A 20,902-nucleotide genomic window follows, 5' to 3' on the forward strand; every position below is an offset into this window, starting at 1 on the left:
CTGCAAGCTTTTGTTTGTTTTGTTTATCCTTCCAGACTGATTAAAGACGGCAGCATTGACCTGGTGATTAACCTCCCCAACAACAACACTAAGTTTATCCATGATAATTATGTGATTCGGAGGACAGCTGTTGACAGTGGGATTGCTCTCCTCACTAATTTCCAGGTATATGCTTTTGCTCAAATACAGGCTGCATGAGGATTTTTATTTTTGTGCCTCCCTTAAGAGTGTTTATCGATCTATGCACATCTCTCTCTCCTACCAGTCTTATAACAATCAAAATGGAGAAGAATTTCTAAATAGAATCTAAAATAATGATGCAATTATGGTAGGTCGTGGCCTAACTGAGACAGCTGGTGATCAAGCAATTGAGATAATCAAAAGCCGTGGATAGCCATGGCTCTCTCATTACCCATACAATTATCCTTTAAATAAGAAGTGTGGTGTGGCCTGGAATCAAGATACAAACTTTTATTCCATTGTGTCTAAGTGAAAGCCACCCCATCAAAGCAACAGGTTAATGATTGAAGATCCAAGATATATGCAAGCACTTGTTCAATTCACAGAAAATGATCGCATGAGGCATGCTCAGCTCTCTGTGGATGTGACTCCTCAAGTTCTTTATCACAGGGAAAGACTATTCTTCGAGACTCATTATCTTTCTGCCCATCATATTTTTTCCCCGGGTCAGGGTCAATTCCTATTCAGGGAGTGAGGAGTGGGGAGGGTGCTGGGATAAACTTACTCATGGTGATGTCTGAAATATAGCAGAAAGTCCCCATTACATAAAAGAAAACATTTTCTTTATTTCATCTCATGCCCCTTTGAAAATTGGGAGCAGAAACTGACTTTTCACTCCTGGTTCATTAAACATTCACTTTCATATCATCTGGGTTGCTAAGACTCCTACGCTTATATTTTCAGGTGACCAAACTTTTCGCTGAAGCCATACAGAAATCTCGCACTGTGGACTCCAAGAGTCTTTTCCACTACAGGCAGTCCAGTGCTGGGAAAGGGGCATAGAGAAGTGGACACCGGCTCCATTCCCAAGCCAACCGCAGCCACATTTTATCCCGAGGAACTGATTCCAACTTCCTTCCCAGAGATGAATGTTGATACCAAACCTTATTTCAGTTTACTCACTTATGCCTTAATGTTCTTTCCTGTCACCATTAAATTGTCGTCAGTCACTTTTCAAACGCCTTGCATAGAGAGTCCTTCCTTAGTAACTTGTTCTTCGCGAGAATGCATCTCTCTGCTGGTGCCTTATTTTCGATGGCCAAGCTTTCCCCGTGTGCTTACTTGCAGCTAACATTTTATGGTGCTGATTAATGATAATCAAGGTAGAAGAAGTTGCTGCTCTGTCTTCTGAACTCTTTCTATGTAAACTTCACAGACACTATTGTCGTTTATAAATAGCAGCTGCCACCTCAGGATCCTTTCACAAGGCACAATACTCTAAAGCTTTGTGAAAATAAAGCCTGGATTTAATTTATGAAGCCCTTCATCGTGATGTTTGTTTATTGCTCCTTTTTAATAATCATTCTATCTGGTTCATCCAGGAATATCATCCTCCCTCCCCACGGTACTGAATTTGAGAAGTGTGACAGAGGTCTTTAAGCAATAAATTTCTTTAAAAGACACTAGTTTGCAGTTTTGGGTTTTGGAGGATGTCAGCAAAGGGTAGATACCGCTGAGGTGGTTTTATTCCTGTTGTTCTTTGGAATTTTAACCTGAGCCAACTGAAATCTTCAGATTTATACCATTTCCCTTCCCTCCCCACTTCCTGCCAATTTTGGATACACTTGGGTGTTACATTCATTCCCTTCAGATTATGGATTCTAATGATCTACTGAGGCCCTCACTGCACTGTGAGTCCCACACATTTTAGGCACAAGGTCCCTTTCCCATCTGCATATAAGAAAAGTCCTTCCTTAAGGCAGACTTTGTATCTTTAACCTTTTTGTGTTATTACAAGTGCTTTAATTGTGAACTTTTAAATAAAATACGGTTAAGAAGCAATGACGTTGTACTCTTTGCATTTATTTATTTTATGTTGATATATCTGATGAATCAGGGTTTGAGGCCAAATAATATAACTTTTTCTTTTTTCTGTACAAAGAAATATAGGGTATGAGCAAATTAATATCTATACTAATAAAAGGGTAATATGCTAATTAGACCAGATAGACCGGACATCTACTGGACAAAGCCACAGTGGTGGGGGCCGAGGCAGAGGGGGTAAGGATGATCAGGCAGGCAGGCAGAGAAGTTAGGGACAATCAGGACAGCAGGGGAGAGCAGTTAGGGGTGATCAGGCCAGCAGGGGAGAGTGGTTAGAGACAACCAGGCAGGCAGGCAGAGTGGTTAGGGGTGATCAGGCAGGCAGGCAGGTGAGCGGTTAGGAGCCAGCAGTCCCGGATTGTGAGACAGATGTCTGACTGCTGGTTTAGGCCTGATAAACCAGCAGTGGGACATCCCCCGAGGGGTCTCGGATTGGAAAGGGTGCAGGCTGGGCTGAGGGACCCCCCCCCACTTCCCCGTGCATACATTTTGTGTACCAGGCTTCTAGTTAAAAATAATGAAGCCTAGGCTGTTGCATTGTTTTTCTTGTCTCCCCCTGGTTTCATTAAAAAATTTAAAAGGAAATCTTTTGAGAGAGCATGGATAGACCAGGAGAGCATTATGCTAAAAGAAGTAAGCCAGTCAGAGCAAGACAAGTAGCAAATGATCTCACTTATATGTGGAACCTAATGAGCAAAACAAACGGACAAACAAAATAGAAACAGAGGCATGGGTGCATGGAACAGACTGACAGATGTCAGAGTGAGGGGGCTGGGGGACTAGATGAAAGAAGGTGAAGGGATCAGCCAAAGAACATGTATGTATAACCCACAGACTCAGACAACAGTGTGGTGATGACTAGAGGGAAGGAGGACCAGGGGCTGAGTAGAGGCGGGCAAAGAGGATGGCAAATGGGGACATCTATAATAGTGTCAACAATAAAAACAAAGAAAAAAATTTTATTATGTGGTTATGTGGTTATATACCACCTTTGATCCAGATCCTTTCAAATATGTAGTTACAACCACATGCTGACTAGAGATTGCTACACACATATAATAAACTGTTAAACAAATAACTAGCTTGTTATGGAGAAAAGTACTTGGATCCAAACAGAGGATGATCCATATTGCCTGGTGGAGACAATACCAATTACCACAGTGATACCATATCCTAGAAATACCACCTACAATGTGACTTTATGCAGGTCCTAAGATAACGATGACATAATAGCTTATATCCCTTCTGTCTCAGTCGGAAATAAAGGTTTTACTACTTAATATAGACCTACATGAAGGCTTTTCAAATTCAATTTCTCCTTCTCTCCCCCTTGTTATCACTGTGAGATCTTCATTACTTCTTCCCTGCAATACCAGAATAATGTATTCCCTGATGATCCATTCCTTTACCTGAAAATATTTAATACATTTCTGCAATATTTATTGTGGGCTATACCACGATCCCTCCCACTCCTATTATTCTTGGGCTTTTCTGATAGTATATTACTTGTCACCGTCACAGCACGGCACTACCATAACATGAGGAACACCTGCTATTCATCAGGCATGTCTAACTTAGCATGAAGGTACCCATTTAATCCTCAAAACATCCCTCTGAGTAGGTGCTGTCCTATTCCATATTATAAATTAAGAAACTGAGGCATACATGACCAAGTCACACAAAATGCAGTCTCATTTTTTATGTTTTATATGCTAATGAAGATAAACATGTAAAAAAATCACTTCTCACAGTGAAGAAAATACTTAACCGGCCTGAAAAGATCCGAGGAAGGGTTTTCAGGTGAAATGGACTCCTGTGTTGTCTTGAACAGTGTGTCATAGTTCCCTGGGCAGACTAGAGGGTAAGGGCATTCAGTTGAGGAAATGAGTAGTTTGGCATGGCTGGATCTCAAGGTATGTGTGAAGAGAAAGTGCTTGGGGCAGGCATTGAGATGGATCCTTAATTGTGCATGTTTAAACCACATGGAAGTTTTAAGACATTTTATTTGAAAATAATTTTGGACTTAAAAATGCAAAAATAGCCCTGACCGGTTTGGCTCAGTGGATAGAGCATCGAACCTTTGGACTGAAGGGTCCTGGGTTCGATTCCAGTCAAGGGCATGTACCTTGGTTGTGGGCACATCCCCAGTAGGGGGTGTGCAGGAGGCAACTGATCGATGTTTCTCTCTCATTGATGTTTCTAAGTCTCTATCCCTTTCCCTTCCTCTCTGTAAAAAAAAAATCAATAAAATATATTTTAAAAATAGTAAAAATAAAAAAAAATATAGTACAGCCTTTACCTAGACTTACCTATTGGTAACATTTTACTCTATTTGATTTATTATTGCTTGTTCTATCTATCATCTATCTCTGCATCTAAACACGCAGAGGAGGAGGAAAAGTAAACTTTGACAAAAAGTAAACAGGCTGCAGGTGAGCAATGTAGAAATGCCTCTCATACTGTGAAACCAACAATTGCTTCCTGAAAGTCCCGAAAGTTTGAAGCAATACTTAATTTTTGCATTGTGGGGATTTAACAAAAGTTTTGACTTTTTATGTTAATTTGAACAGGCTATTTGCAAAATATAGGAAATAAAATAAGCAGAGTAACAATAATTAATCAAGCAGCATTTTTTCCCCCCCTAAACGAACCCTCTATTTTTTTGCTGGAAAAATAAAGGGTCTTTGGAAAACCAAAGACAAGATTTACTGTCTCCATGGTTCTGAAAATGGAATTATATTAATGTTTGCTTTTGTTATCTTCCTGTTTTCTAATGTTCAAAACCTTAAAAAGACTCAAAGAACAAGTAGCTAAAGCACCGATGAGCTTTGCTTGGATGAGGGAAACGCAGGAAAGTGGAGGCAGACTTGTATTCCGACTTGGCACGGCTTTGTCCTCTCGGAACATTTTTATTCTTCCATATAAACAGGTTAACACGTTTTTAAATGTCTGGATCTGTTATATATCACAAGTGCAGACAACCTCAGGTCTATGTCTGTAGAGCCGAGGAGAAAATCGAAGTCGCTTTTTCCACACTGAGAATTTAATAGCAGGCCAGGGGGACCGGCTCTGCTGGGGGGGGGGAACAGGAGCTCGGCCAGCTTGTGAACTGAAGAGGAATAAAGAATGATCCATATATAGATTTAGGATTTTACGGCTTTGGGAAGGTAAGTAGACTGTTTTAACTGCACTTTTGTCAAACTTTCCTCTTAAATAGTATTCCCACTGGAAACTTTTGCAAACAGTACAAACTGGAAACTTTAAAAACAGCTACAATATTCATTTATCTCAGCAGCTGCAGGTCTTTGAACCTCAGCTTCTACAGTGTCCACAGCTTCTTGAACAATGAAAATGAAAATGATCAGAGAAACAAAGCGGGCTGACTTCGGTTAAGTGCTCTGTAATTGCACCCCAGTATTACCATTTGGCTGCCGGGGCGGCCCCCTGCAGGCGCAGGTGCCATAAATGCTCACACACACCCAATCAAACCCACAAAGGCCTTTCATTACATATCACTGGAGGCACCCATAGCTTGGCAAGGACTAGCTGAACTTTATTTCTCCCCTTCTTTCTCTCATGGATCCTTTCACCGTTGTTATATAAAAAAAATTCTATTTTTCTTAATGATGTTATCATGCTATTTTCTAAGAAGATGCTGCAATTGGTGAGTGGAAAGGTCTTGTGGCAGAAGGAAGAACCTCTATCCTCCTGCAGAGTGGCTCCCCGGGCTCTGTGAAAAATTGGTAGTAATTGTCCCTACTTCTCTTGTGCATAATGTAGGGTGCGAGGGTTCCAGAAAGAGAGTTTAAGTACCTACAGCTGCTGAGATCAATGTAGTAATGAGAGGAAAAAAAAACCCACAAAAACCCTCAGCAAGTTAAAATCAGCACCATTTGTGCATGCTTCTTGATGCTCAAAGATCATTTTTGTGTCTTTACAACTTTCACTTTTATAAAGGACTTGTATCCACAAGGATACTATTGATTGTTGACCAAAACCAAAATGGGCTTTTCTGGTAGCCAAGGTCCACTTTTCCTCTCCTGAAACTGCGAGCCTCGCTAATTATTTCTTTAAGGTGTGACCTAAAAGGAACACACACACCACAGAGAAGTGCTTTGTTCATCAAAGGAAAAAACACCGACAGTCTCACCAAACAGTCTAAGATGGTTTGTGTCCCCAAATAACAGTTTCCCACACAAAGCTCAGTGATGTTTGCAGCCATAATGAAGACAAGCAAAACAACAACATGGAGAAAGAGAAAAGAAGTAAAAAAACTTAACATGGCTTATTAAAGGAGAGAAATAACTTGAAACATGAATGTATTTTATTGATAAAGATACATTCGAATATCCAGTGTCTAAATGACTATATGTATATTTTTTTCTAAATTTTAAGGGCATTGTGGAATATTTTTTATGGCATCTCTACCACCTGCTGCTGGGAGACCTAGAAGGGTAAAATATGGCAGAATTTTGGGGATGTTAGCATAAGAGAAATATTCTACTAAGTGTTTTCTATCATCTTTACAAATTTTCACAAAGAATGTGCAAATGAAATTTATATAGAATAACTTAATTTGACTGTAACATTTATTTTAATCTCTCCATTCAAGAGGATTTACATATAAATTCTTTTTAAAAATGTTTTCTAATTAAATTGAACACGTAGTGTCATATCCTTTGCCAGGTTTGATATACTTTCTTTCCCTCTCATAATTAAAATATATAGGGAGCTTCAGGGAAAAAAATAGGGTGGTTGCAGTTAAAATGTGAGTAGCAGTTTTTAGAGATTTTTAAAACCATGAGGCATAAGTATTTAATGTAAATGAGGCTCATACTTTATTCATTGTATCAGAATAAGATGAAGCATAACTGACTTGACTTTCCCAACATTGGGGCCTCCAGAGCAAAAAATCACCTTGTGCTAAATCTATCATTACGTGCCTTGTGGTACTGTGTGGAGTCCTGTTTGCCTCAGAAGTAATTCACTAACTCTAGTGCCTGGTTCTGTTGAAATCTGTGGGTATGTGGGGCCTTGGGGACTTCTGAATGCAAACAGATGGTACTTTGTAGACTGAATCATCAGGGAATGGTCCCTGCCTTACCTTGCATGAGTTTTGCTATGCTAACCTCTGCAGAAGACTGGTTTCTAACAGATATTCTCAGAAATACATGAAACAACAGGTTCTTGGGTTACTGTACTCATACTAATAATGTCCATATGATGAAGTTCGTTTTAATTGATGATGCTTTTTTTGTTGACCCATGGAGGTTACCCCACTATATATACTTTAAGATTATTCAGCATCTCTTTTTCTCAAACCTAGTGCTAAGAGCCAGTCATGAGTTCTGGTGCTCATACTGGCATATGAAAGGTTCAGCCATATTTGTTATTGATTTTTGCATTCCTGGAATGTCATTATAGTAGACTAGAGGACTGGTGCACGAAATTCATGCACTGGAGGGGGTTGTCCCTCAGCCCAGCCTGCAGCCTCTCCAATCTGGGATCCCTCTCACAATCAGGGACTGCTGGCTCCTAACCACTTGCCTACCTGCCTGCCTGATTGCCCCTAACCACTTCTGCCTGCCAGCCTGATCACCCCCTAACCACTCCCCTGCCGGCCTGATTGATACTTAACTGATCCCCTGCCAACTTGATCACCCCCAACTGCCCTCCCCTGCTGGCCTGATTTCGCCCCCAACTGCCCTCCCTGCTGGCCTGATCACCTACAACTGCCCTCCCCTGCCAGCCATCTTGTGACAACGTGGGGACAGCCATCTTGTAACAACATGTGGGTGGCCATCTTGTGATGACATGAGGGCATGAGGGTGCAAGGGCCACCTAGGCTTTTATTAGTATAGATGTTCAAAACCAATGAATCCACACAGTTTTGATTCTAAAAACTGATTGTGGTGAGAATGGTTTGATCAGAATGACTGTTTCTGTCCTCTCTTTTTTACTTACAGGTTTCTATTTCCTCTCTTCATTACTGGGATCTTGATACGGTTTACACTGGGCCTCCAGTTTTAACTTTGCTCTTCATGTATTCAGGAGGCTGGGACAATTTGTAAAGGAAACATTGATAAACACTAATTTTCCAAAATCTTAAATCTACTTTCTCTCTGAAACTATCATAGGTCAGTAGAACTATATCTTGGTTATTGTTTCAGTAATCTTATGAATGGTCTTGTATATCTCCTTGTCCATGATATCAAATAAGCATGTATTTACCAACCTCTGCAAGTTATATTTTATCTATTCCTTCATTTATTCTTTCTCCATTATCCATTATAGTTTCATCATGGCCACCTACCATTCCTTTTGCTTCTTTTTAATTTCTTATTATAGAATATTTCGCACTAAATATGGGAATACATTTTTGACAGAAAATAGGCAATTTGGAAGTATGTAGTTTTATGAATACAGTATCTCTGCATCACTTTTCTTTAACCCTTTGTGCTTTAAATTTATTCACTAATTTCACAAACACTTATTGGGTAACTACTTTAAGTAAAATAAGTCAGTTTTGTACTCATGAAACTGACATTTTAGTGGGGGATGCAGATAGTTCTTTAAAATTATGATAATAGAGCTTGATTGATGCTGCAGTAAAGGAAGTTTAGGAGTTACATGAAGACATGCCAGGGAGATTAGGGCAGGCTTCCACCGGAAGCGACATCTAAGCTGAAACCTGAGGGATGAGTAGAATTTTTCCAGCTGAAGAAGTTGTGGTGTGTTCTGCACACACAGTAGAACCAGGATGCATGAAGACCCCGAGGCAAGGAAAACAAACTATTTGAAGAGTTGAAGGAAGCTGAGTGTGACTGGAGCATCAAGCCTGTGGGGTGGATGGTGAGGTTAGGGAGATAGCACACTAAATCATAAGAGCCGTAAGCCATGCTAAGGTGTGTGAACACTTTTTTAAGGATACAAGGAAGCTGTTGAAGTGTTTTAAGGTAGGAGGTGACATAACTAGATTTTCATTTGGGGAAAATTTACTTTGACTGCAGAATGGAGAATGGATTGAATAAACCGGGATTGGAGGCAAAAATAAACTAGTTAGGAGATATTGCAATATTACAATGATTCAGGGGAGGTGGGGAGCGAAGGGGAAGGGAATTAGATCATTAAAGAGAGAATTAAAGAGAGAATTGCATGATGTTTCTTGGTGCTAGATAACCAAGAAATTAGAGAAGATTTATGATTGAAAATGATAAGTTTTGTTTTAGGCACATGAGTTGCAGGTGTCCATGAGAGGCAGAACGGAAATGGTATATAGTTAGTGGAGCCAGTCTTCTTGGGTTTGAATCCAGGCTCTGACACTCAGTAGCTGTGAGCTTCTGAGTAGGTTATTTAAATTTTTCATGCTTCTGTTTTCTCTGTAAAATGAGAACAATAATGCCTACTTTTGGGTTGTGAAGGTTAGACAGAGAAAATGTAAATTAGGCTCCTGGAATAGTGCTGGGTACAGAGTGTTAAGCGTTAGCCGTTATTGTTGTATTGTTATGATGCACCAAATACAGATGTCCAGAAGGCAGCTGTATATCCATTTTTAAAGATTGTAAAGAGATCAGTTATCATTAAGTACATGTCTTACTGAATATCTATTATATTCGGGGAGGAGGGATGAGCCCTAAAAAAGGACATTCTAATAGTTATCATTGATCTAGTCACAATGTTAAAGTGAAATTGATACAATGTTAAAATGTTTAAAGATTCCTTAATAACATATATTCTAGGAAGACAAAATTACAAATAGTTATTTCTCTTAGTTGATATGTAAAAAATATATTTTACCCACTTTATACTATTTGGACTAAGATAGCATGTTTTATGTTCTGTAACATTGGGTTAACCCAATTTAAAATAACTGGTATGTCTATCAGAAATGAAATAATTAATTGAAAAAAAACTATAAAATTATAATGAGTAGTTCAGTTGCACGAATTTGAATTTCTGGAGTGGACTCAGGGACAGTTTGGCAGACAGTTCTCTGTATGATGGGACTGAACATTAGATTTCTTCACACCATGACATGCTATGATTTTCTGGGCAGTGTAGTTACTTTGATTTGAAGGGTTAGATTATGGTAGAGGTGGTTCCGAATGAGTCCAAATGTAATTTAGATTGTTATAGAAAGGAGTGATGGCACATTGTAGTTGGTAGTCAGACAGATATTTATTGGCATGGGTTAACTGGCAGGGCCACTTTTGTTTTAGGCTGACAAATAATAGTAATGTTACCAATAACAGCGAAGCTATTTTGAGCAGTTACTCTGTATCCTGTGCTATGCTAGCAGTTAAATTAGGTGATCTCATGTTAATGCTCACACCATTCCTAACTCACAGACGTGGAGAGAGGTCAAGTGACTGCAGGGTCATACAGAGGTAAAAGGAGGAAGTATAAGAGAAGCAGGAGATCTCAGAGATGGTGGAGCTTCAGAGGAGACCATAAATAAGAGCAAGGTGGAGATCAAAGGAGTTGAGGGAGGAGGGCAGGAGGAATGAACAAACAGATAAAGGAAGAGTTGGATGTGGTCTGAATACCTATTTGGTTACAAGAACTGATTTTGGATCCTTGATGAAAACCTGAGTTATAGTCCTAAGCTGGGGGAGCTGGTGGCTTTCAGTGGACCCAGACAATGCAGAAGTCTGCCAGGATGGACTCATTTCTGAGTATGCTGGAGACTCACTCTGAGGAGCCAGTTATAGGGGAGAGTCAGTGCTTATTTAGCTGGATCCCTATAAGTAAGGCAAATCTGCTTATAATTGTGAAATGGCCTTTTTAGGGCCTGGGGACTTTAGGATTCTGTGATGATAGAATCAGAATGACAGCTTTGATTCCCTTGTGACAGAGCCAGATATCATACCCTGTGTGGTTATCCACTGCTGCATAAAAAACCACCCCAAAGCTTATAACAACGATTGTATTATATCCCATAATTATGTTAAACATTTGAACCAGACTTTGCTGTATAATTCTTCTGCCTTTGTGACACTGGTTGAAGTCCTTTTTTTGTACTTAGCTGGTAGTTGGGATGTTTTGAAGGTCCAAGATGACATCACTCCCATGTGCAGTGCCTTGGGAAGGATGAGTGGAAGAATGAACCCAGTTGAGACTGTTGACCAGAGTGCCTACATTTGGCCTCTCCAACATGGTGGTGTCAGGGCAGTTAAACATCGTAAATGGTAGTTGGCTTTCTCCAGAGTAGCATTTTGAAAGACCTAAGTGGAAGTTGCAAATATTCTTATGACCTATTCTTGGGATTCCCAGAATGTCACTTCCATTTGCATTAAAATTGGTCAAAAACATCACTAAAGCCAGCTCAGATATGAGAGAGGAACTAAACTCCACCTAGCAAAGAATTGGTAGCCCTATTTAAGTAATAATGCTCCCTAACTTTAACTAGATAACTTGCAAATCATTTCAATCAATCTAGAAGTCCGAGGACCTCTGTGCACAGTCACCATCACAGCCGAAAACACCATTCACAGTGCAAATCTCATGAGCCGTGTATGAACAACATTTTATTATTTGAAATAGATCTCCCACAGCACAAAATAATATTTACTGTTGAATGCTAGGTGGTACTTTAAAGTCAACTGGGGTTAAGATCTGCAATAATAGTAATTTTAACTGATTCAAGAGCAAATAAAAATCTTTGCTGGAAACCTATTTGGATGAGGTTTAGGAAAGAGATAGGAAGTTCTAAAGCAGTTGCATAGCTAGAACTAGGAGCAGACTGCATATGTTTGGCAGTAACTATTACTTTGGACATGATCTACCAAAGAGGCCCCTACATACGATATATATACACATATAAAATCTTATGATATTGACCACGGTGCTTTACAAAAGTGAGCACATGACAAACTTTAAGGAAACAAGAGCACATGTATGTGTACATCCTTTTCTACCCTCTAGTCAAGTGAGAATACTGGACTAAAGGATTAAAACTGGGGTTCTTGAGTTTAAAGTCTGACTCTATCGCTGACTTGCTGCATGACTTTGGACAAGTTGTCTAAACTCCTTCAGCTTCCTAATTGGTAAAGAGGGGGCAGTAATAGTACCTAGTTTATGAACAGTAGTATAGGTAAATAAGCTAACCCATGTAGACTGCTATAGAAAAATACCTGGCACATAACAAAAATTCAATAAATGTTAGTTCCTATAATTTATTTTTAAGAATAAACTGCTGGTTTCTGGGGACAGCTTAATCCTTTGTGGGTAGAAGGGTCATCAAGTTAATAATGTCCTTGTTAATACACTTTCAAGGGATGAAGTTTTCATTCACAAACAACAGTTGACCTACTGTTGAATCTGACAAAATCAGAATGAATTTTGAAATCTTTTGCCCTGGTTGCACTCTCAAGCTCAGAGATGCAAAAAACAACCAAAAATAACAACAACAACAACAAAAAGATCAATGTAAAGACAAATATTTAGCTGTTCAGAGATAGAGGGAAATATTTTTAACAGATAATAAAGATAGAAGGTCTCTAAGGTACAGAGAATGCCAATTACATAAAAGACATCCAAGAGTTTACTTCTCAACTAACAGTTTTCCAAAATACAGGGAATAAAGTGAAGTCAATGAATGTATTTGATATACCACCACAAAGCAATGTTATACCAAGTCTAGTTAGCTAAAAATAAAATGATATTTAAAAAAAATCAACTGTTGGAAAAATAGCCTCAACAAATTTAACTCACTAGCTACAATCAAGAAAAAGCCTATTAAGCATAATTGGTGGGTTCTTCACTTTTAAGAATCCATAATTAAGTTTTATTGTCTTGTAAGTGATTTGGATTAATTACGTCCATAATAGACTGATGCTCATTCCCCACTTTAAGGGACGAGATGGCAGCTTCATGGAACCGAGTCATTTATTGCCATCCTCAAGCATTTTGTTTCCTGCCAAGGCAAATCTGCTGTAAAGCTCCAGTTCCTCTTAGGATTTACTGAAAAGTGACAGGTGTTGATACACTGGTATCTTTCTCAACAGATCCGAATGAGCTAAACAAAATGACTTCTCTACCCATTTAGGCAGAAAAATAAATGGGGACACCAACTAATGAGGGAATGTAGAGTTAGCTGGACTCAAAGCTTTCCAAGCTGTTGGCAGCTGGAATCAAAAAAGGAATCATGCAGACAGTTGCTCATGTTTATTGCTGAACATGAAATTAGAAAGATGCTTCATCTTCCCCACAGGTGCAAGAAAATATAGTTATTAATTACAGAAAAACACATTTATTGACAACCCCAAGCCTGCAAAATCTCACACTCAGCAAATGGCTTTCAAAGTTCATCCAAAAAGCACTTTAGAATCAATACAAAAGCATTGCAAAGTTGATGAATTGGTGTCTAGTAAAATTCTGTATCCTGAAAGCATGGCATAGACTGTCTCTTAATATTTATGGAGTTGAACATCATCAATACTTTCTTTGTTCTTGTAGTAAACCTATTAGACAACAAATTTCCTAAATTCCTATTGCTTTTATAGGTATGATTCTAGAATATTAGGAACTGGTTTATTTTTTAGAGGTTTTAGAAACAATATTACCCCTTCATTGAGCAGTTTGTTCATTCATTCATTTACTAAAGGTCTATGGAATACCTATTATGTGCCAGGTACTATTCTAGGTGCTTTGGAGAACATATATACATATATAGGGACTTAAAGAAATTTATGATATCTATACTATGAAACAACTAGAGCATACTATAAGACAGCATTTGATTGAATGCTGAATTGTAACCAGTGGACATTAAGAGCTACTTTAGTTAAAGGATTTGCAGGGGAGAGGAGCCTGAGGTAGGCTTTCTACAGACATTGAATGGACATACATATTTTATATATTTGTTCTTTTTTATCTGACTTGTCTCATTCTAAAAAGGATTTGAGAAAACTTACAGAAATGCACACAGTGCAATTTGTTAAGATAAAAATAAAATAAAGAGATGGGTAAAAATGATACTAGGCAATAATTCTAAGACTGTGTTCAGGACTCCAGATGTGCACCTTAAATTTCTGTTTCATTTTTGCAGGTGGATCTTAGATTTGGTCCTGTGTTTGTCAGCCAGGGATAGAAGTAAGATAGGATACAAGTGATATATGATCCCAAGTCAAAGCACACAAGTTATTAATTGATCTTGTATATAAGTATGCAAGATAAATATCCCCTATAAATCCTTTAGAGGAATACTGAGGGATATAGTGAATTAAATCCTCCAAATTTTATTATAATATAAAAGCTAGTTTTTGTGGCTGCTTGTCCCTCAATGTAGGTCACTACTCTGATTATCTATTTATTTAAGAAATATTTAAAATATTTATGGAGCACTTAGTCCATACGGGACACTGTTCTAGACACTGAGATAGACTGGTGAACAAGGTGGATAAGGTCTCACAGATGACATACACCACTTGGAATATAGGTGGCAAACAGACAAATCACAAAACTAATTTTAATAGTGATAAATATTATGAAAATGATACATGTTTAAATGATGGAGAGTAACTAAGAGACTGAAAAAGGCCTCTTTGAAAAATGATAATTGAGGCACACTTAAATGATGAGAAGGCCCCGTCATGACACATTTAGGAGAAAGCTGTTACAGGCATAGACAACAACAGTTGCAGGGTCTCAGAGGAAAAAACAGTCTTGGTGAGTTGGAGAGATAACAATAAATGTGGTCTGGGTGAACCATAGTGAATGAGAGAAGGAGGCATACTAATTTACAGAAAAACATGCGGATTTTATCCTAAGGACAGTGGGAAACAGGTTATATGATTTGGAATATCTAGAAAAATATGTAGTTGAAATCATCTTTGAGTTTTATTTATCATCCAACAACTGTAAAGAATTGAACATCAAATGATTTGAAAATATCTTCTCTGGCAAACCTTGTAAGTCAGAAATTCAGTTAAGGTCAGGGCTGTTCCTCACTTCTAATGGCTAACTAAATTTAGGTAGAATATTTGACAAGCCATATGATTTGAAAGCAATTTAGTGTCAGGCCCATTCCAACAAATGAATAAAGGGGCACTCGAGTTTCCAAAATTGCATGTCAGAGAACTCTATAACATGGTTATAATAACTTGAGTCTGAAAAAAAGTCAAAGCAGATGTTCCCAATTGTTCTTGGTAGTCATAAACATACCAATAAGGCAACAACAGAATGCCTAATATTAATCAAAGACAACTCCTGGTACACCTCCAAGATAAACTGGTTACAAAAATATACCCCTAGGTAACTAAATGAATTGACCTATGATATAAAGTTGTTAACTATAAGCCAATTAAGCTTTGGAAGTCTGCCAAATGATTATTAAAGCTTTTGAGTAGGTGTTATTAAGCCACACTTTTTGACAGTAATTAGGTGACAGGTTCAGTTATCCACTGAGGCCACTCTTAGTTGATGACAATAAAACCCATGATCAGCATATACAGACATTCTTCCCTCCACCCCCCTACCCCCCCACCCCACCTTTTTGGTCTTAGGCTAGAGAGAAAACTGAGTTTTCTCACCGATCAAGTCAACCAATAAACAAAAACTGCTTCCCATAACCTGGGTTGTCTGGCCTTCTTGATAGAAAGAACTGCCTTGGGAATAAGAGTTAGATAATTATTCCAGGCTAGCTAAAGGTTTTCAGCAAATAAGGAGATTCAAGCGATCAGCAGCCTCACCAAGCTAGCAGGGAGGAAGTTCAGGACAGGCAACAATAAAACTTTATATTATATCCCAAGAACAATGGGAAGATAACATGATTTAAAAAAAATGATTGCTTTACTTTTAGGGTCAGTAATTTATGCACCTGGTGCAAAATTCAAAATGTGAACAGCATATGATGAAAAAGTATGTCATCCTCCAAAATCTGTCCCCCAGGATAGTCATTTTAATTCTCCAGATCCGATATTCTTATGAAAATATTCAGAGATGCACAAATATACCACAACACACTTTTTAAACACCAGCTCAAGCATACTGTTCTACTCCTTGCTTTTTTCATTTAAGAATATATGTTATTTTTGCCGCATCTACTGCGAGGATGAAGAGCATTCTCAGCCATCAGACTGCTGATATCCCCAAAAATGTCGCCCTCACTCTCAGGGGACACACAGTTATTGTGAAGGGCACCAGAGGCACCCTGCAGGGGAACTTCAATCACATCCATGTAGAACTCAGTCTCCTTGGAAAGACAAAGAAGAGACTCCAGGTGACAAAGAGTGAGGAAACAGAAAAGAACTGGCCACCGTTCCCACTGTCTGCAGTCAAGTACAGAACGTGATCAAGGGTATTACACTGGGCTTCTGTTACAAGATGAGGTATCTGTGTACGCTCATCTTCCCTTCACCATCATTACTCAGGAGAATGGTTCTCTTTTTGAAATCAGAAATTTTTTGGTCGAAAAATATATCCTCAGGATTCAAATGAGTTCAGGTGTTGCTTGTTCAGTACCTCAAGCCCAGAAAGATGAGTTGATTCTTAAAGTAAATAACATTGAAATTGTGTCAAATTTAGCTGCTTTGATTCAGCAAGACATAACAACAACAACAAAAAAAAGGAGAGTCAGAGAATTTTTGGATTTATCTATGTCTCTGAAAAAAGGAACAGTTCAGCAGGCTGATGAATAAGATCTAAGTTGTCCAGCTATAGAAACATCAAGATGTTGAATGATTCCTCAGACTTATTTGAGATATTTTAAAGATGCAATAAAAGCCATGCATTAAAAATGAGAATATATTTTAGATAGTGTTTCCATATTGATGCATCAAGAGTTACCCCAGTCTTTGTAATGATTTCATAAAATACCACTGAATAAACAAGCCACATTATGTTTAATTATACCTTACTAGCGTTCCCGTTGCAGGAAAAATCCTGCAATAGGGTTTCCTGCTGCACTCTACCCCGCCCTGCCTGCTCTCCTCCCTTGTCCCCCGCCCCACCTTCTCCGCCAGCCCCCCTGCTTTTCTCCCTTCTCCGCCAGCCCGCTCTCCTTCCTTCTCCCCCAGCCCCGCCTCCGCTCCTCCCTTCTCCTCCCCCTGACTTGCTAGCTCCCTTCTGCAGCTCTTGGCTTCTTTCTACCCTGTCTTGATATGCAAATTAGCCGCCATCTTTGTTGGGGTAATTTGCATATTCATCCTGATTGGTTGGTGGGCTTGGCTTGGCTGGTGGGCGTGGCTTGGGCGTAGCGAAGGTGCGGTCAATTTGCATATTTGTCTATTATTAGATAAGATTAATGAATTTATAGGTTATTTTCTATATTTTACTATTACAAACATTATGGTAATGATATCCTTGTACATGTGTGGGTATTGGGTGTGTCTGTAGAATAATTTTCAATGAACAGTATTGCTGGATCAAAGTGAATGTGAATTTTTATTTTTGAAATATCGACAAATTTCTCATTGTAACAGTTTTCATTTGCATCAGTTAGCCTTTGCTGTGTAATAAGCCATCCACCTAATCAACAGGTAAAACAGTGGTCATTTATCAATTCAAGATTTGTAGGTTGACAATAGGGATAGGCTCACCTGGGCAGTTCTGCCGGGTTTGCCTGGTTTCTCAATAAGGTTGTAGTCAGCTAATGGCTGTTTGGTACTGGATGGCCTCACTCACATGTTTGGAAGTTGGTGGGTCAATGGAAGTGATGGAGCCATGAGTCTCTATCAACTACCAGGCTAGCATGTGTTTTTTCACATGATGACTGGGCTCCAAAAGCCCCCCAAAAGCAGAAGCCCCAATGTTTAATGGGAGTTTAAGCCTCTGCATGTATCATGTTTGCCAGCACCCCATTGGACATGCCGTACTAAGTGATTTCCAAGAGGATAAAGGGGAAGAGATGATTAACTTTATCATTCTGGCTGCAGTATGACAATGGTTTGTAAGAATACAAGACTGGACATGATAATGCCTTTTGGGAGGCCACTGCAGTATTCCAGGTGATAGGTAATGTACTCAGTAATGGACTACAGGGAAGCTAGTTCAGTTACTGTACAACAAGCTTCATGAATTGCTTAACTGAGGAAATTTTTGTGGTAGTTACACTATCTAATCTAATTCTATTCTCTTACTTAACCCTTTGCACTCGCTTGCTTTTTTCTCAATTCCTTTATTCTAATGCTAACCGTGCCGAGTCACACTCGACATCTGAGTGCAAAAGGTTAAAAATCTCCCCTTTTTAGGCCAACAGGTGGATTTTTATTTTGACAAATAAAAACTTCAACTAGGACCACTGTAAATTTTTGAAGTAAAAATGTTAAATCTGCCTTTCATTGATTATGCTGTCATTTGCCTCAGTTTTCCACTTCAAATTCAATTTCAGTGCTTTTTATATACTAACATGTGCCTAGCTGTGTAGCAAGCACAAGAGATAAAGCCATATAAAACTTAGACCTTCCTTCGAGGAATTCGTGATGTTCTAAGCATAGTTTTAAGAGGCTATTTTCTTAATATTCACATAAAAAACTTAAAAATGTGTTAATGCCTCAAATATTAAAATTTACATCTATAAATCCATAATTAGACTAGAACAAGTCATATATAGGTCAATAAGTTTTATAAAACACTGTTTCTATAACAAATTAAACTTAGAAATGTCTGGTTTTGCTGGTATCCTGGTAACATTTCTCCTTAAAAGGGGCAACAAACTACCTTTGTAGAGCATACCTAAAGGGTTTAGGGATAATTTAAAAAATAAATTAAAAGGAAAGCTCCAATTTTCCAAAATTCTCCTTTTTATTATCTGTATCAGAATTTGCACTAATTTCTCTTTCTCCATCTCTCAAACAATGCTGAGGAATGTCATAAGGGTTAAAAAATTTAGGGTAATATTTTCATGAGGTGGTAGTCTGTGAGCCACATTTGAGCAAGGAAGCATAGGCAGTAATATTAGCAGACAATGTTTTCCAGGAAGTAAGAAAGTTAATTTCCTTATTTCAGCATAAGTACTGGTAGGCATGAAAAATTTTACTGTGTATACCCAACCTCCCCCCCGGCCCCACACACACAGAGTGAAATGAAACCTGTGATTTTCAGCTGCATTAGGTGACTTATGCAGAATTACTAAGAAGGAGAGATATAGTAAATCTTTTTGTGCAAGAACTGTTTTTGTAAAAGGCATGTGCGGGTAGCTCTCACTTAAGAGTAAAATATTTTGACAAATAAAAACTTCAACTAGGACCACTCTGACTAAATTTAAGTCTATATGTTGAGATATAATATGGCACTAATCACATATCTCAGCTGTCAGAATCCTTGGCAGAGCAGATTAGTGAAAAAAGAAGTCATAAAAGAACAAGGAAAAAAATTTGACAGGGAAAAAGATGGTTATAAATGCAACAAATTTTTTCTGTAGATTCTAATGTTTTCACTAAACAAGTCAAGAAAAGTTAATTTAAAATCTCTGTGAGAGAATTTAGAAAGTAAAAAAAACAAAACATGAAAAAGACTGACTATACAAATGACAGTTAAGAGAGAGGAGAAATCCCTAATAATTCGTATCTAAGGTCTTTTAATTTCATTGAATTTGAATGCATTCCTAACTTGGAGACGTTAGGAAATCTAAGATCAGATTTGTTTTTCCTATTGATATTCAGCTGGAAGGGTAAGTCATACATTATTTAAATAAAGAATAATAAATGAATTTGAAGGGACTAGATCAAACTCATAGAGATATGTATTATTCTCCCAGAATTTCAGACTCCAAAGGCAAGAAGAAGACCTCAGAGGTCCTGTAGTTCATTTTTCTGTACTCAGAGCATTCCAGAAACATAGCTTTGTTTCTTCTTATTAATCTTGCAGACAGGTAGTCACTATACTGCTGGTCCAATTTCACACATCACATTTGGGTTTAATTATTTCTTCTTTACTGTCTTCAACATCCTATGTATTCATTAGCAAATACCAAGTATATGTCAGAAACTGTATTGATCACTGAAGAAACCAAGGTAAATAAGAAGTCTTCTCTTCTCAGGAAAATACAGAGTGCTAAGTGAATTAAGTGGGTGCCCTGGAAGTTTGGGCAAGGGCATCTAAACCAGATGTAGAGGGGCTAAGAAGGTACACTTGTCTCGAAGATGAGGTATAAATTAGCTAGGAGAAGGAATAAAAACTGAACATTTCTGAAAGAGGAAGAATCACATGCAACGATGAGAGGATGTCAAGAGTATGATGGGTTTTAGGAGTTCCATATGCATTGGATAAAGACTATTGCAGGTAGGGGGATATAGGAGTTAAAGCTAGAGCAACACTCCTTAAAATATCTGTTGAGAAGTATTAGTCCTGCTAGAAGTACTGCAAAAATGTTTCCATGCTCAGTTCCATTTAAAATAATGAAAAGATCATCATCCATCATTACACAAATTATTAATAAAAACGGTCTTACATAGAAGATAAATAAGAAAGCAGAGGACTTGGAAAACACCATGGGCCAAATCTATCTAACAGACATTTACAGAACATTCCACTCTACAGCAGCTGAATACACATTCTTCTCAAGCACACATGGACTTTCAAGATAGATAATATGCCAGGTCACAAAATAAGACTTAACCAATTTACAAAGATTGAAGTCAGACCAGGTATCTTTTCTGACCAATATGAAATAAAATTAAAAATCAACAGCCTGGCTGGCATTGCTCAGTGGTTGAGCGTGGACCTATGAACTAGGAGGTCATGGTTCTTTTCCTGGTCAGGGCATATGCCAGGATTGCAGGCTCGATCCCCAGTCAGGGGCTTGGGGAGGCAGCCAATCAATGGTTCTCTCTCATCAATGATGTTTCTCTCTCTCTCTCTCTCTCTCTCTCTCTCTCTCTCTCTCTCTCTCTCTCCC

The 20,902-nt window shown here is 38.4% G+C and overlaps 1 protein-coding gene across 2 annotated transcripts in view; it reads left to right on the plus strand.

Moving 5' to 3' along the window:
* Positions 1-1,965, plus strand: part of CPS1 (carbamoyl-phosphate synthase 1) — a 120,874-nt gene extending 118,909 nt beyond the window's left edge. For both annotated transcript variants that reach the window (XM_079782943.1, XM_079782942.1), the window contains exons 38-39: positions 36-165; positions 925-1,965. In XM_079782943.1, the coding sequence (XP_079639069.1) occupies positions 36-165; positions 925-1,023 (229 nt within the window). In that variant the 3' untranslated portion in view covers positions 1,024-1,965. The remainder of the gene's footprint in view (positions 1-35; positions 166-924) is intronic.
* The last annotated feature ends 18,937 nt before the right edge of the window (positions 1,966-20,902 follow it).

This window comes from Cnephaeus nilssonii (assembly GCF_951640355.1).
Source record: "Cnephaeus nilssonii genome assembly, chromosome: 10".
NCBI lineage: Eukaryota > Metazoa > Chordata > Mammalia > Chiroptera > Vespertilionidae > Cnephaeus > Cnephaeus nilssonii.